This window comes from Scylla paramamosain, chromosome 22, assembly GCF_035594125.1.
Source record: "Scylla paramamosain isolate STU-SP2022 chromosome 22, ASM3559412v1, whole genome shotgun sequence".
Lineage (NCBI taxonomy): Eukaryota > Metazoa > Arthropoda > Malacostraca > Decapoda > Portunidae > Scylla > Scylla paramamosain.
In genome coordinates this window covers 10000916-10018879 of record NC_087172.1, presented here as the reverse complement: position 1 = coordinate 10018879, position 17964 = coordinate 10000916, and the positions used below count along the sequence as shown (strand labels likewise).

General features: G+C 39.3%; 1 protein-coding gene across 31 annotated transcripts in view; it reads right to left on the bottom strand.

Annotated features, from left to right (window-relative positions):
* LOC135111521 (scoloptoxin SSD14-like) overlaps positions 1-17964 on the bottom strand; it is a 439479-nt gene that overhangs the window by 247078 nt on the left and 174437 nt on the right. For all 31 annotated transcript variants that reach the window (XR_010273760.1, XM_064024900.1, XM_064024905.1 and 28 more), the window contains one exon: positions 12096-12256. Coding sequence is in view for 23 of the 31 variants with exons in the window: in XM_064024900.1 (XP_063880970.1) it covers positions 12096-12256 (161 nt within the window). In the remaining 8 variants the exon portion in view is untranslated. The remainder of the gene's footprint in view (positions 1-12095; positions 12257-17964) is intronic.

The window sequence follows — 17964 nt, the reverse complement described above, 5'->3', positions numbered from 1 at the left end:
ATTCACATATCTATAGAACATCCTTGGTTCACCCTTACATCTGTCCACAATATCTTTTTTTTATGATTCTTTATTTCTTCTCTCCTTACCCTTTAGTATTCATTTATCTCCCTTTTATATTTTTCCCATGCCTCACTTGTTTTCCTTTTCTTCCATTTAATTCAGGCCAGATTTCTCTTCCTCCTTGCTTCCTCACATCATTTATTTAACCATTCCTGCTTCTTAACTTCTTGTTTCCTTATCTCTGGAGCAAATCTCCTTATACCTTTATTATATATGTTCATAAATTCTCCCCATTTATCTTCTATTCCATTTGTTTCATAAAATTGATTCCAATCCACTTGCTCAAAGTACCTCCTCAATTTTCCAAGGCCTGTTCTTCCATAGTTGAATCCTCCTATTCTGTGGTACACATTCTTTCGTATCTTTCCTCCTACTCTCAATAAATGCTCTACCACCACATCACTTTACCTATTGGACCTTTATAGTCTACAGTCAGAGCCATTGAAATTGGCACAAAAATGGTCACACCAATTTCAATGGCACAGAACAAACCAACCTTCTATACCTTAGTTCAAATTTGTCAGGAGAACTGGTACAAATACTGGTGGGAGATAGGAGAGGTGCTTGATGACATCACAAGGTTTGAGAGAGTTAGTCACCCCGCAGGCTTTCAGTGTGAGCAGATCTGTTTTTTTCTGCTCTCTCGTCACACTGTTTTTGCCCTTGACCACACGTGAGAATTGTGGTTTCTGTGGGACAATGGGCTTAGGAAAGGACCTGACAAAGAACCATCTGGCAGTCATCAGTTCCCTGGTGAAAAGAGGAAAGAAGAATGAGGTAATCTCAGCTCAGCAGTGGACAAAGAGGTGCCATGAGGCGGGAGACACCAATCCACAGTCTCCTAAGAAAGAGGCTCTGGGGTGTCCATAAGACTTCAAGTAGGATCCTGAAGCTCCTAGAGCATCAAGTGGACTTTGAACCTCATTATTGCCAAGGAATTAAAGAACCTGACACTGCTCCAGAGTGTGTCCGTCAGAACCATCTGGCAGTGGCTCCATGACAACCTCTCTTTCCTCTACCACATACCACGAAGGAAACCCATCATAACTGACCAGCAGGAGAAAAATTGGAAGATTTTTTTGTAAGAAATACCTAGCCTGAGACAATGAAAGGTGGAAAAAAAGTGTTGTAGTTGGATGAGGCTATTTTTACTGTCACTAGCAACCACAAAGGTAAGCTGAGGTATCATCACAGCATGGACCCCTGCCTGCCCAAGTACATGGAGGGAATAGTCAAACACCCTGACTGTCATGATTTGGGGTGCTTTTGGGTATCATGACATACCCAAAAATGTCACAGTGAATCAGGAGAGATACCTGGAGCTCGCTGACCACCTTAAGGACTGTTCTGACTGATGTCAGAGTGAGGTATTCCAGCATGATGGTGCACTGGCTCACAGGTACAAGATAGTGCTTGGTTGGCTGGACTTTGTTAGTGTGGAGTATATAAAGAACTGGCCAGGTAACAGCCCATCTTAACGCCATCAAGAACCTGTGGGCTTTGATGAAAGTCCACCTACAGGGTCGCAACACTTCAAGCATACCAAATCCAATCGCTGAGCTGCAACACATCTGGGCAAACCTGTCCCCCAACCTTCTCCAGAACCTTGCCCTCTCTGTTCTCTGACATCTCCAGAGCTGCCTGAAGAAGAAAGGGTATGCGACAAAGTACTAGAGGTAGGGTAAGTATCCCATAAATATAATTTTTCCATTGTTTTGTTCATGTGTATGCCATGGCATGTGGTAAAAAACTGCTTGTACCAATTTCAGTGGCACTGACTGTATATCCTCGACAACTTCAGGTTCCTTTGTAAAAATTAAATCCAGGCTTGAGGGTTCATCTTCTCCCCTGAGCCTCATATTCTCTTCCATCCATTGTGTGACTGAATTCTCCAATACCATCCTTGACAACTCTCCTCCCCAAGACTCGTTGCTCCCGTCCACAAATCCCTCTTCCCACCTAACCTCCTTGCAGTTGAAATCTCCCCATAATCATTAGAATGTCTCTGCTTGTCATCATGCCTTCCACACATCTTTGTGTATCCTCTAATTTAACCTTGTATCCCACAACACAGGGCTAACCAAGGTGTGTGTGTGTGTGTGTGTGTGTGTGTATTTACCTAGATGTATTTACCTAGTTGTGGTTTATAGGAGGGGAGTAATCTCATAGTATCCCATCTCTATATCTATCTAGTTTGGTCTTAAAAGCACTGGCAGTTTTGGCATTTACAACATCTTCACTGAGTTCATTCTATTTGTTCACACTTCTGTGAGGAATACTATACTTCTTCTATAGTTAACTTTCTTCAACTTTTTATTGTGTCCCCTTGTACTCTGTGTCTAAATTTATAAAACCTTCTTTATCCACATTTTCCATACCAATGTGTGTGTGTGTGTGTGTGTGTGTGTGTGTGTGTGTGTGTGGGAGGGGGGGATGAGTGAGGCAGACTGACTAAGAGTGTGTAAGATACAAAGCATAAGTGTGTATGAGAGAGAGAGAGAGAGAGAGAGAGAGAGAGAGAGAGAGAGAGAGAGAGAGAGAGAGAGAGAGAGAGAGAGAGAGAGAGAGAGAGAGAGAGAGAGAGAGAGAGAGAGAGAGAGAGAGAGAGAGAGAGAGAGAGAGAGAGAGAGAGAGAGAGAGAGAGAGAGAGAGAGAGAGAGAGAGACTCTGTGGGAGTCAAGAGCATGTGAGATGAAGTAGGCTAAGTCTGAGTGAGTAAGAAACTGAGAGTGAAGTAAGCATGAATTGACTGAATGGAAAGTAGGTATGAATAAGTGGAAAGATTAATAGACTGAGAATGGATGTGGATTGGAAAGAATAAATGATAATCAGTGTGAGGGAGAGTAGCATGAAGAAAACAAGCATGAGTTAATTAAGAAAATAAGTGAGAGATTAAGAGTGAGTGCAAGCAATAGTGAGAGCAGGAATGGGAATCTGTGCTAATTAGAGTGAATGAGAACACAAACATGAGCCAGTGGGAAAGTTAGTGAAAGATGAAGTGGTAAGAATGATCTTGAAGACTGCTGAATGCAACATAAATAAGAATGAGAATGGAATTATATGAGAAAGTGAAAGCGAGGAAGGATGGAGAGCGAATGCAACGGAATGAGTGATGGGAAGAAAGCAAGGTAGCACTCACTTGTTCCTTTATCTTGAACAGATAAGGGGAGGGGAGATGACAGGAAAAAAGGTTTGAGACCAGATGAAGGAGGAAGGGAAAGCAAAGAAACAGGGAGAGGAAGGGGCATAATAGTTTGGAGTAGAGGGAAAAAGGGAGGAGGAAGTTTGTGATGGGTGGAGGATAGTACATGGGGTAAGGAGTGGGTTAAGGGTGAAAGAGGATGGGAGTATGAAGAGAATGTAGATAGAATAGATGTAAGCAGGAAATATAAGGAGTGAGTGAAGATTTAGCAGGAGAGAGGAGGTAGTGGAGAATAAAGGGGTCCTCGAGTTAAGCCGTACCATGCTGTGAACTGATTTTTAGTGTATGTCAGAATCAGCCTAAGTAAGCACCTACAGTATGTCAATCAATTATTCTAGTGCCATAGTACTGTAAAGTCATAATCTAGGACATAAAACCATAATTATTGTAGCTGTAAAAAAAAAACATGGGGTAAATAACTAAACAGATAAGAAACAAAAAAAAAAAAAAAACCCAGCAAAGGGTAATGTGTAAGGACAAGCACTGCCAGCTTAAGAACCACGAAACAGCTGAAGTCGAGACCATCACAAACCAATGATTCCTTTAAAGTATTCCCTTTCCTTGTCCCTTACTCCTATTCATTCTTCTTTCGTCCATCCCCTTCCCACTTCTACTCCCCCCATTTCCTTGCTCCTTTATTCTCCTTCCACAGTTACATCTTCTGCCTCTACATCCTTGAAATATATTACACACTTTTTACTTTTTTATTATATTTCTTTCTATTTATTCATTTTTTCTCTCTTCTCTTTCTCTCCTCTCTGAAGTTTTGTGTTGCAAATATGACACACTGTACAAAAATCATATGCATATGAATCCACAACTGCAGATATGAAGGTAAAAGAAATTCACAAACATTTGATCAAAAATACACATCCAGCTCTGCCTCTGCATCCACAGACCTCTAAGATTTAGTATCTGATACATCATTACTTTGTACATTCTGCAGTGCCACTATGCTTTCAGTACAAATGAAAGAACACTATTCAAGTCCAATATAAGCCAAGATTGTGCTTCTGAGAGCAAAGAAGCTGGTAAAGTTTCTGACAGTGTCAACAAGGAATGTGGCAAGTCCTGACATCCTTGCCCTAATGCAACAAACATTTTCTATGAGTGTTTCAGATAATTAAATACATGCACTGGAGTGTGGTTTTAGAACACAAAACAAGAGTGTGGTTTTAGAACACAAAACAAACACAATAACAGATTGATGGCTTTGTAAATTCAGTGGATTGTGATATGACATGAAAGCTTTTCTCAAAAGTAGGTAAAAAATGAAGTCAAATGGTATACTTCTTTTATAGATTTATTTATTTTATTTTTTATATTTTTTAATGCAAGGTTTTCTCTAGTCTAACTGGGCTAGGGCAGTGCCTTCTGACAAAGGCCTTTGGTTTTGGCATTTGGGAACCATTACCCAAAGCGGATACCCACCGTTGGTCCCATGTGCCTGAGATCCCCTCAGTCCCCACACAATGCATGGTCCCACTGTACCGCATCACCAGATTCAAAAGATGGATTATCAGAGAATAAAACTACCTATCTAAATTTTCTTTAAAAAGATCAGTTAGTGCAAATCATGTGCAAATACATATAATTTTCAAATTTCAGTTTTGTTTTCAAGTTATGTGAAAAATTCATTTGAAAATAACAGCAGACAAGTTTGCTTTCATAGAAATAAAGAATATTATAAGGAAGTAAGAAAACTCAGTACTCAAATGACAAACCAAACAATAAATAAAATTAGAAGAAAAAGCAAAAAAATTCTAATTACCTTGAAATCCTGAAACGATAGTTGTGGCACTAATATGCATATCAAATTTTTTTCATGCCCTTGCTGGCTTAAACTCTAAGAAGGCTTATGGACCTGATGAGGTCCCTCATACTGTTCTCCAAAATTGTGCCTCTGTGATTGCACCTTGCCTAGTCAAGCTCTTTCAACTCTGTCTCTCAACATCTACCTTTCATTCTTGCTGGAAGTTTGCCTATGTTCAGCCTGTTCCTAAAAAGGGTGACTGTTCTCATTCCCCAAACTACCATCCTATTGCTTTAATTTCCTGCCTCTCTAAAGTTTTTAATCTATCCTCAACAGGAAGATTCTTAAACATCTGTCACTTCACAACCTTCTATCTGATTGCCAGTATGGTTCTGTCAAGGCTGATCTACTGGTGATCTTCTGGTTTTCCTTACTGAGTCTTGGTCACTCTCTTTTAGAAATACTGGTGCTGTTGCCTTAGACATATCAAAAGCTTTTGACAGAGTCTGGCACAAAGCTTCAATTTCCAAACTACCCTCCTAGAGCTTCTGTTCTTCTCTCTGTAACGTCATCTCAAGTTTCCTTTATAATCGTTTTATTGCTGCTATGGTAGTCACTCTTCTTCTCCTAAATCTATTAACAGTGGTGTTCCTCAGGGTTCTGTTCTGTCACCCATTCTCTTCCTATTATTCATCATTGATCCTTCTTGTCCTATCTGCTCCTACAATTATGATACCATCCTGTACTTTTCCACATCTTTTCAAAGACATCCAGCCTTTCAGGAAGTAAACAGTTCATGCAGGGAAACCACAGAACACCTGACTTCGGATCTCTAAAATTTCTGATTGAGGCACAACAAACTTGTATTGTTCAGTGCCTCAAAAACCCAATTCCTCTATCTATCAAGTTGACACATTCTAGACTATTATCTTTTTTTCTTCAATGACACTCATCTGTCCCCATCTTCTAAACTGAACATCCTTGGTCTGTCCTTTACTTATGATCTAAACTGGAAACTTCACATCTCATCTCTAGCTAAAATAGCTTCTATGAAGTTAGATATTCTGAGTCCTCTCTGCCAGTTTTACTCAAACACTTCCCACCCCTCCACCTGCTAACTCTGCACATTGGCCTTATCCGCCCATATATGAAGTACGAGTATGCTTCACATGTATAGGCGGGGTTCCACTCATACCATTCTTTTAGAGAGGGCGGAATCACAAGTTTTCATCTTATCAACTCCTCTCCTCTGACTGTGTTCAGCCTCTTTCTCATTGTCATAATGTTGCATCTCTCACTATCTTCTGCTGCTATTTTCATGGCAACTGCTCTTCAGATCTTGCTAACTGTATGCCTCCCCCTCCTCCAGCAACCTTACTGCACAAGACTTTCTTCTTTCCCACACTGCTATTCTGTCCACCTCTCTAATGCAAGAGTTAACCAGTATTCTCAATTATTCATCCCTTTCTCTTGTTGAACTCTGGAACTTCCTGCCTGCTTCTGTATTTCTACCTTCCTATAACTTGAACTCTTTCAAGAGGGAGGTTTCAAGACACTTATCCTGTAGTTTTTGACAATCACTTTCAACTCTGTTTGGGAACCAGGCACCTCAGTGGACCTTTTTTTCTTTTTTTCAGTTAAGTTTTGTTGCTCTTGGCTGTTGCCCCTCCTACATGAAAAAAAAAAAAAAAAAAAAAAAATATATATATATATATATATATATATATATATATATATATATATATATATATATATATATATATATATATATATATATATATATATATATATATATATATATATATATAAAATCAAGGTCATAGAAATTAATAATACTCTCCCATTAATGTAACGATAATAGCTTTCTTTGTAATGTACACTGCTTTCTATCACTTTCGTGATTTTATAGAGCTTTCTTTCCTCTTTGACAGCAATGTCCACTATTGCTAAGTTTTGTGATCAGCTTTAGCATTCATTCAATCCAGAAGTCCAGAGCTTCAAGCAATTTTTCCTTCATTCTTAACGAGTCTAGTCAACACTTTAATGAAATCATCCAAACTCTTTGAGGCTTTCTCACTGCACACTTTGTTTTATAAGCATTGCTAGCATATTACAAGCTAGCAGTTTATGTAGTGAGATACATACTTCACCTCAAAATAATTTTTGAACTCTATACTATGTTCTTTTTCTTTTTTTTAAGTGTGTCACTTGCCAAAGGAAACAAAAATTTTAATAAAAAAAAAAGGTCCACTTAAATGTCAGTTCCCTGAGCAATCCCAAATAGAATTATTAAATAGAAGATAAATGTCTTGAAACCTCCCTCTTGAAAGAGTTCAAGCCAGAGGAAGGAGGAAATACAGAAGCAGGCAGGAAGTTCCAGAATTTACCAGAGAAAGGGATGAGAGATTAAGAATACTGGTTAACTCTTGCATTAAGGGTGGAAAGAATAAGAGTGAAAGAAACAAGAAAGTTTTGCACAGTGAGGCCATGGGAGGAGGGGAGGCACGGAGTTAGCAAGATCAGAAGAGCAGTTGGCATGAAAATAGTAGTAGCATGTAGCAAGAGATAAAACATTGTAGTGATGAAAGGCTGAAGACAGTCAGAGCTGAGAGGAGTTGATAAGATGAAAGGCTTTTGATTTCACCCTGTCTAAAAGAGTGGAATCCCCCCCACCCCAAATACATGCAAAGGATACTCCATACAAGAGCAGATAAGACCAATGTACAGTGTTAGCAAGGGGGGGATGAGAAAAACTGGCAAAGAACTTAGAACACCTAACTTTATAGAAGCTGATGTGATGAGATGTAAAGTTTCCAGTGTAGATTGTAAGTAAAGGACAGATCAAGGATGTTCAGTGTAGAAGAGTGGGGACAGTTAAGTATCACTGAAGAAGAGATAATTACCTGGAAGGTTGTGTCGAGTTCAAAGGTGGAGGAATTGAGTTTTTGAGGCATTGAAAAATACTAAGTTAGCTCTGCCCCAATCAGAAATTTTTGAGAGATCAGAAGTCAATCATTCTGATGCTTCCCTGCATGAGCTGTTTGCTTCTTGAATGGTTGGACATCTACAAAAAGATGTGGAAAAGTGCTGGGTGGTATCATTAGCATAGGAGTGGATAGGGCAAGAAGTTTGGTTTAGAAGATCAATGATAAATAATAGGAAGAGAGTGGATGACAGAACAGAACTCTGACTTAGACTTGAACTTAGGAGAAGAACAATAACCATCTACCACAGCAGCAATAAACCAGTCACATAGGAAACTTGAGATGAAATTACAAAAAGAAGGATAGAGGCCATAGGATGGTAATCTGGAAATCAAAGATTTGTGCCAGATTCTACCAAAAGATTTTCATATGTCTAAGGCAACAGCAAAAGTTCCACCAAAATCAATAAAAGAAGATAACCAAGACTCAGTAAAGAAAGCCAGAAGATCACCAGTAGAGTAGCCTCAATAGAACCCATAATGGCAATCAGAGAGAAGGTTTTGAAATGATAGATGTTTAAGGATCTTCCTGATAAGGATAGATTCAAAAACTTTAGAGAGGAAGGAAATTAAAGCAATAGAACAGTAGTTTGAGGGATTCAAGGGGTCACTGTTTTTAGGAACAGGCTGAATGTAGGCAAACTTGCAGCAAGGAAAGGTAGATGTTGATAAGCAGAGTTGGAAGAAACTGACAAGGCAAGGTGCAAGCATGAAAGCATTGTTTCAAAGAACAATAGGAGGGACTCCATCAGATCCATAAACCTTCTGAGGGTTAAGGCCAGCAAGGCCATAGAAAACATCACTGCGAGGGATCTTAATGGGTGGCATAAGGTACTCGGAGGGTGGAGGAAAAGGAAGAACAAGCTATGAATCATCCAAAGTAGAGAGAAGGTTTTGAAATGATAGATGTTCAAGGATCTTCCTGTTGAGGATAGATTCAAAAACTTTAGAGAGGCAAGAAATTAAAGCAATAGAACAGTAGTTTGAGGGATTCGAGGGGTCACTCTTTTTAGGAACAGGCTGAATGTAGGCAAACTTGCAACAAGAAGGAAAAGTAGATGTTGATAGACAGAGTTAGAAGAATTTGACTTGGCAAAGTGCAAGCATGGAGGCATCGTTTCAAAGAACAGTGGGAGGGACTCCATCAGGTCCATAAGCCTTCCGAGGGTTAAGGCTAGTGAGGGCATAGAAAATATCAAATGCAAAGAATCTTAATGGGTGGAATGAGGTAGATGGAGGGTGGAGGAGAAAGGAACAAGCTCTGAATCTTCCAAAGTAGAGTTTTTTGCAAAGGTTTGAGGGAAGAGTTCAGCTTTAGGGTGTGTGCACAGAGAAAAGCAGGTTTGCCTGCACCGGCAACTGGCGCCGACCCGCGCCAAGAATTAAACCTTATAAACAAGCGTAGGTGTGCACAGAGGAAGCAGGTTCAAGTGTGTCGGCTCCAGCAGCCTGCTTTAACCCACTTTACTGTTTGCTCAGATAATTCTTGCCTGCTCAACCCACACAGGTGGATGCTACTGAATGGAGAGCAGGATGGATGTCGAGCTCCTGATAGCCAAAGTTTATGAGAGATAGCCAGTGTGGAATAAATGGAATAAACACCACGCTAACAGGAATGTGGTGGATAGGCTATGGGCTGAAATCAGCCAGGAATTGAAGTGTGAAGGTAAGCAAATTATAATTATAATTATTATTATTAATAATGCTGTTATTATTATTATTATTATTATTATTATTATTATTTTTATTATTATTATTATTATTATTATTATTATTATTATTATTATTAATATCATTATTATTATTATTATTATCATCATTATTATTATTATTATTATTATTATTATTATTATTATTATTATTATTATGATTATTATTATGATGATATTCTCCAAACTCTTTTCTCTTGTAGTTTATTTCATATACTGCTCTTCTTTTTCTTTTGACTTTTGTATGAACACCATCAAGCAGCATGAAGTCATCATCAGATGATGAGCTCAACATCTTGTATACCTGGCAGATTGCTACTGATGACAGATACTGCCTCTGTCTGTGTCACTCACCGAGCGGGTCAGAACTGGTTACCCATGTCCTTTGTGAACACCTTATCACGCTGGTTTCTGGCGCTGACCCATGCTGGAAACCAGCGTGCCAGTAACCTGCTTTCTCTGTGCATGCACCCTTAGAAATAGATGAGATGGCAGTGGTGTCATCAGGCTGAAATTAGGGAGGGAAAGGTGAAGAAGTTATTGAGATGTTTTTTGCCTAAGTATCAGAAATCTTGAAAGATTTTGACACTTCCTATTAATGCAGGAGTTTTTGGCTAGTTGGAGAACAGACTTGGCATGATTCCGTGCAGAAATATAAATTGCATGAGATATATTCTGGTGATGGAAAGCTCAAGCACCTTTTGTAGGCCACCTCTCTATCATGTATATCACTAGAATAGACTTTGTTAAACCAAGGTTTGGAAGGTTTAGGTCAAGAGAAAGAGTGAGGAGTGTATGCCTCCATGCCAGACACTATCACCTCTGTTATGCGCTCACCACACAGACACAGGCCTCTGATACAGAAGCAGTAGTCATTCCAAGAAAAATCAGAATAATATCTCCTCAGATACCCCTAATTAGCATTGGCAAAACATCAGAGGTACCTCTACTTTGGAGGATCCTGAGGAAGGATTGGAGCGATAGGACAAGATACAGATATGAAGTTGTGATCTAAGGAGTCCAACAGGGATGATAGTGTGAGAGCATAAACAGAAGGATCAGAGGTTAGGAAAAGATCAAGAATGCTGGATGTATCTCCAAGACAGGAAAAGGAGTAGGGTGATGCACCAATTGCTCTAGATTGTGGAGGATAACAAAATTAAAGGCTAGTTTACCAGGATTGTTAGTAAAGGGTGAGGAAAGCCAAAGCTGGTGGTGAACGTTGAAGTCTCTAAGATCTCTGCAAAAGTGAAGAGAGTCATGGTGTGTTAAGTAGTCAAAGAATTTTCTATGGTCTGGGACGTTAAATGAGAGGTATACAGCAGATAAATTTAATTTGAAAGTGACTATATAGTCATAGTCAGATGGTGTAAAATTCAAAAGATTCAAGAGCATGGGCAGAAGAACAAGTTAAGTCATTGCGCACATAGATGCAACATCCAGCTTTGGATTGAAAATGAGGGTAGAGAAAGTAGGAGGGGACAGAAAAAGGGGCTACTTACTGTCAGTTGCTTCAGACACCTGTGTTTTGGTGAGGAAAAAAAGATGAGGTTTAGCAGAGGAAAGGTGGTATTCTATAGATTGAAAATTAGATCTAAGACCACAAATGTTGCATGTTAATGAAGAAAATTGCAAGGGGTGTCTAAAGACTTAAAGTCAATACCAGAAGAGCAGTCCAACCTGGAGACGTTTCTGGTCCCCTCCCCAGACAAGGATTCCAAGGCTGGTGTAGGAGTTGCCATATTTAATTTAGAATTTTGAGTGAAGGGTGTGTGTGTAATTAGGTGCATGTATTCTTGTGTGAAGGAAGAGAGTTGTCTTTAGAAAGCAGGCCGGGACTGCCCCTTGTGTCATGAGACACAAGGGAAATGTTCAGTGAAGTCACAGATGGGTTACTGAAATCACAGCACTCTCTGATCCAGTGCTTCAGCCCTCATTGGGAGTAATTATTGTTTCAGTAGGTGTCTAGTGCTTGCCAGACTGTAGCTAAAAGGAATCAAATTAACTTCTTACTTCACCAGATTCACATACTACCAGTTTCTTTTCTCTCTTAAAAAGAACAGTGTTAAATGTTATGAAACTTAAAGCAACACCAAACTTGAATATTCTTTTGCTATCCACATTCATTACTCCCTTATGAACATTATCAAGGCACTAAGATTCAATTACATCAATAACACATCAACAGTTGAAGAATTATATAAAAAGGGGAAAGATCTCTAGGCTGTACATCAATTCCTAAATGAAAAGTAGTAGATACTAGTCTTACGAGAGGTTAGCATGTTATCTCAATTCAAACTAGTAGTTCCCACGCAAGTATCTCTTATGCTGAGATATCACTCTGAAAAATAATTCTGATATAAATGCTACCAAAGGTTTACTTACATGGCTATCTGGGCACATGGTTGCCCATCTGCACTGACAGCTGCAGAGTCAAATTCACCAAGCTCGCTTGGTGATGGTGGAGGTTCAGTTGACACGTATTCACTGTCCTCAGTATTGTCATCCCATGACTCAAACAAATGTGAATTTGAAGTACCTGCAAGCTGAAAAACATCAATTGAAACATTACAATGAGATTCTCAGGATACATTGTATTTGACTAATGATCAAGACACTATTTGACCAAAAAATGTTCATATATATATATATATATATATATATATATATATATATATATATATATATATATATATATATATATATATATATATATATATATATATATATATATATATATATATATATATATATATATATATATATATATATATATTTTTTTTTTTTTTTTTTTTTTTTTTTTGTATTTAGCTCACAATGGCTAACTCATCACATGGGTGAGTACAATTTTTTTTTTTTTTGTGACTACATCTATTCAGTATATTTATTTGCACATTTTCTACAAGTAAACACCTCGTTACACAATGTAGGGTAACAGGCATTGTTTATGTTTTGCAACACTTTTAGGTGACTTTTTTTTAATTCTTTTTTTTTTTCAATAAAGCCTTTCTATCCAACTGTATTTTGCTTCCAAATGCAATTTTGGAATGGATTGCAGTAATAAGTCAAGTACACTAGTGTACATCTCTAATAATGAAAACTAATCATAATTGATAATAATACAGACACTCCCCTACTAATGAAGATCTGAGTCACAAGCATCTGGAGATACCAATGAGGGACCTGGCTCAGAAATTCTCCTGTCACCAGTAACACCAAAATAAACATCAAGATGTGCTATGCTGTCTACATTGCTGCACCACTGTTTCAAGCCAAATGTAAGAATAAAACACATACAATGTTCTAAATGTAGTAGCATCACACCACTGTCATGCCAAATGTGAGGACAAAACACACACTTTTGCAGCGTCACACCTAATGTGAGGACAAAATACACTCACACTTTGTTAGGCTACATGGTCAGCATAAAATGTGTGTTCCTCAGTGCTTCCAATTCCCCAAGTTTGTAAGGATTCTGTATCCCAAAAATAACAATATTTTACAAAATAATGACTTACAAACAGCCCTCTGGAATTTGTTTATAGACTGGAGTGCCTGTAGCAGTAGTAGTAGTAATAATAATAATAGTAGCAGCAGCAGCAGCAGTGGCAGCAGAAATAGTATATAATAATAATAATAATAATAATAATAATAATAATAATAATAATAATAATAATAATAATAATAATAATAATAATAATAAATGCCATAACTAATACACTCATACCTCAGTACTATGGACTTTTCAAAAGAGGGCAACATCAGTCCAATGATGTCGATTGTCCATAGGTACCGACACAGTGAACCGCAGTTTTTCACTGGGTTATGTTCCAAAGGCACCCATGAAGTGGTAAAATCCGTATTATATCAATGCTATCCCTAAAATGCCTATTTATTGTCTCTATTAATAAGAAAAGTCAGGACAGGTACTCATTGATGATGAATGAGATGAATGAAGGTGATGAAGTAGCTGTGCAACAAGATATAACGAACAGAGAGAGAGAGAGAGAGAGAGAGAGAGAGAGAGAGAGAGAGAGAGAGAGAGAGAGAGAGAGAGAGAGTGAGAGAGAATAAATTGTGGCTGTGTGAGGGCCAGTGGATGACCTCGACAGTGGCCAGTGGCACCTCTCTCTCTCTCTCTCTCTCTCTCTCTCTCTCTCTCTCTCTCTCTCTCTCTCTCTCTCTCTCTCTCTCAGATAAGTCAACACACACACACACACACACAGAGAGAGAGAGAGAGAGAGAGAGAGAGAGAGAGAGAGGAGAGAGAGAGAGAGAGAGAGAGAGAGAGAGAGAGAGAGAGAGAGAGAGAGAGAGAGAGAGAGAGAGAGAGAGAGAGAGAGAGAGAGAAACATTGCATCTAGGTCACTCACTGGCTGTCTTTTCTACTTTTCCTCCAAATGGCATGGTTATAGAAAATTATGATAATTCAAACACAACACGTAAAGGGGCAAAAAACCATGGAGCAATGAGCTACACTGATGTAAACAAACTGACAACCTGTAACAAACGATCAGTTTCTCAAAGCAGTGGTTCATGTCCACTGCTGGCACAACTCCACCATAGTGCACGTGACTTTCAAATTGAGTCACCTGCTCCAGATTTTGTCTGCTGCTTCTGAAATCCACTAAAGCGAGGTCCATAGTAATGAGGTTTGAGTGTATTATAAATTCCATAGCAGCAATGCTAGTAATAATAATAATAATAATAATAATAATAATAATAATAATAATAATAATAATAATAATAACAATAATAATAATAATAATAATAATGTGTAGCCTCTACAGCCCCACGGTATTTGGAGCTTTTTTCACCTCAATCCCAACCTCCAATATTTCTTTTTTATTTTGGAAATCAATCAGAAATTACCAAAAACAAAGGAGAAAAGGCACTATAACACTCATCTCACCTTATTTTATGAGGGATAGTTAAGGCATCTTTTATTTATAACACTGATCAGCTCCAGATCATTAAATTGGATCTGGATCTGATCTGAATTCGCTCAGAGTAAAAAGAACGTTTATGGCCATTACTAATCAAAACTTCTGCAGCATTCGTGGCCTAACATCTAATTTTCAATCTGTAGAACACCACCTCTCCTATTCTAAACCTCATCTTCTTTTCCTCACTGAAACTCAGGTATCTGACGCAACTGACAGTAGCCCCTATTCTGTTCCCTCCTACTTTCTCTATCCTCTTTTTCAATCCAAAGCTGGATGTTGCGTTTATGTGTGCAACGACCTAACCTGCTCTCGTGCCCACGCTCTTGAATCTTCCGAGTTTTCCACCATCTGGCTGTGATTACAGTCACTCTCAAACTAAATTTATCTGTGCTGTATACCTCTCACCCAACTCCTCTAACTATAAGAAATTCTTTGACTACTTAACTTTCAAAGTGGAGCACATTCTGACTCTCTTCCCTTTTGCAGAGATCTCCATTCTTGTAGACTTCAATATTCACCACTAGCATTGGCTTTCCTCTCCCTTCATTGACCATCCTGATGAACTAGTCTTCAACTTGGCTATCCTCCACAACCTAGAGCAATTGGTGCAATTGGTACTTGATTCCTGACCGTCATGGAGATACACCCAACATTCTTGACCTTTTCCTGACCTCTAATCCTTCTGCTTATGCTGTCACCGTCTCTTCTCCATTGGGCTCCTCTGATCACAATCTCATATCTTTATCTTGTCCTATTGCTCCAATCCCTCCTCAGGATCACCTTAAACGAAGGTGCCTCTGGCATTTTGATTCTGCTAGTTGGGGGACTTGAGGAGGAATTTTGCTGATTTTCCATGAAATGACTACTGCTTCCATGTCAGAGACCCATCTTTGTGTGCTAAGCACATAACAGAGGTGATACTGTCTGGCATGGAGGCATACATTCCTCACTCTCTCAACCTAAACCTTCCAAACCTTGGTTTAACACAGCCTGTTCTCATGCTATACATGATAGAGAGGTGGCCCACAAAAGGCACTTAAGCCTTCCATCACCAGAATCTCATGCACTTTATATTTCTACCTGGACCCATCCAACTCTGTTCTCCAACTAGCCAAAAACTCCTTCATTAGCAGTGTCAAAATCTTTCAAGATCTAACTCCCCTCATAACTTCTGGCATCTAGCCAAAAATATCTCCAATAATTTTGCTTCTTCTTTCCCTCCTTTATTTCAACAGATGGCACCACTGCTATCACATCTATTTCTAAAGCTGAACTCTTCGCTCAAACCTTTGCTAAAAACTCTACCCTGGACAATTCTGGGCTTGTTCCTCCCTCTCCTCCATTCTCTGACTACTTCATGCTACCTATTAAAATGCTTCGCAATGATGTTTTCCATGCCTTCGCTCGCCTAAACCCTCGGAAGGCTTATGGAACTGATGGGGTCCCTCCTACTGTTCTCTGAAACTGTGCCTCTGTGCTTGCACCTTGCCTAGTCAAACTCTTTCAGCTTTGTCTGTCAACATCTACCTTTCCTTCCTGTTGGAAGTTTGCTAACATTCAGCCTGTTCCTAAAAAGGGTGACCATTCTAATCCCTCAAACTACCATCCTATTGCTTTAATTTCCTGCTTATCTAAAGTTTTTGAATCTATCCTCAACAGAAAGATTCTTAAACATTTATCACTTCACAACCTTCTATCTGATCGTCAGTATGGGTTCTGTCAAGGCCGCTCTACTGGTGATCTTCAGGCTTTCCTTACTGAGTCTTGGTCATCCTCTTTTAGAGATTTTAGTGAAACTTTTGCTGTTGCCTTGGACATATCAAAAGCTTGTGACAGAGTCTGGCACAAAGCTTTGATTTCCAAACTACCCTCCTAAAGCCTTCTCTCTGTAACTTCATCTCAAGTTTCCTTTCTGACTGTTCCATTGCTGCTGTGGTAGACACTGTTCTTCTCCTAAATCTATTAACAGTGGTGTTCCTCAGGGTTCTATCCTGTCACCCACTCTCTTCTTATTATTCATCAATGACCTTCTAAACCAAACTTCTTGTCCTATCCACTCCTACACTGATGATACCACCCTGCACTTTTCCATGTCTTTTAATAGACGTCCAACCCATCAGGAAGTAAACAGTTCATGCAGGGAAGCCACAGAATGCCTCACTTCTGATCTTTCTAAAATTTCTGATTGGGGCAGAGCAAACTTGTTATTGTTCAATGCCTCAAAAACTCAATTCCTCCATCTATCAACTCGACACAACCTTCCAGACAACAATCCCCTCTTCTTCAGTGACACTCAACTGTTCCCCTCTTCTACACTGAACATCCTCGGTCTGTCCTTTACTTATAATCTGAACTGGAAACTTCACCTCATCCCTAGATAAAACAGCTTCTATGAAGTTAGGCATTCTGAGACGTCTCCACCAGCTTTTCTCACCCCCCCCCCAGCTGCTAACTCTGTACAAGGGTCTTATCTGTCCATGTATGGAGTATGGTTCACATGTCTGGATGGGTTCCACTCATATCACTCTTCTAGACAGGGTGGAATCAAAAGCTTTTCGTCTCATCAATTCCTCTCCTCTAACTGACTGTCTTGAGCCTCTCTCTCATCGCCACAATGTTGCATCTCTAGCTGTCTTCTACCGCTTTTTTCATGCTAACTGCTCTTCTGATCTTGCTAACTGCATGTCTCCCCTCCTCCCACGGCCTCGTTGCACAAGACTTTCTTCTTTCTCTCACCCCTATTCTGTCCACCTCTCTAATTCATCCCTTTCTCTGGTAAACTCTGGAACTCCCTGCCTGCTTCTGTATTTCCACCTTCCTAAGACTTGAACTCCTTCAAGAGGGAGGTTTCAAGACACTTATTCTTCAATTTTTGACTACTGCTTTGGATCCTTTTCTTGGACTGGCATCTCAATGGGCTTTTTTTTTTTTATTGGATATTTGTTGGCCTTGGCCAGTGTTACCTCCTACATAATAAAAAAAAAAAAAAACAATAACAAGACAAGCATGTTGCTGCCCAGCTGTCACAAGCAGCAGACTGTTGATGCTCGCCACTGTGCTCTAAGGAAGTGTCCACAAGGGCTAAAGCCTACTGTACACAGTTCCTGAGGAAGTTGGGCTGAGGTCACCAATGAGTCCCAACCACATAGCTACCCAGGCAGCATGAGACAAGGTTCTATGTCTGGCCATGAATGCTGTATAATAAAGTTTCACACAAAACTCTCTTCACACACAACATGTTGAAAGTACTCACTGTGGTGAAGTACAGAATGGTAAAATCATAAAACATTCAGACACAAAGTGAGGCT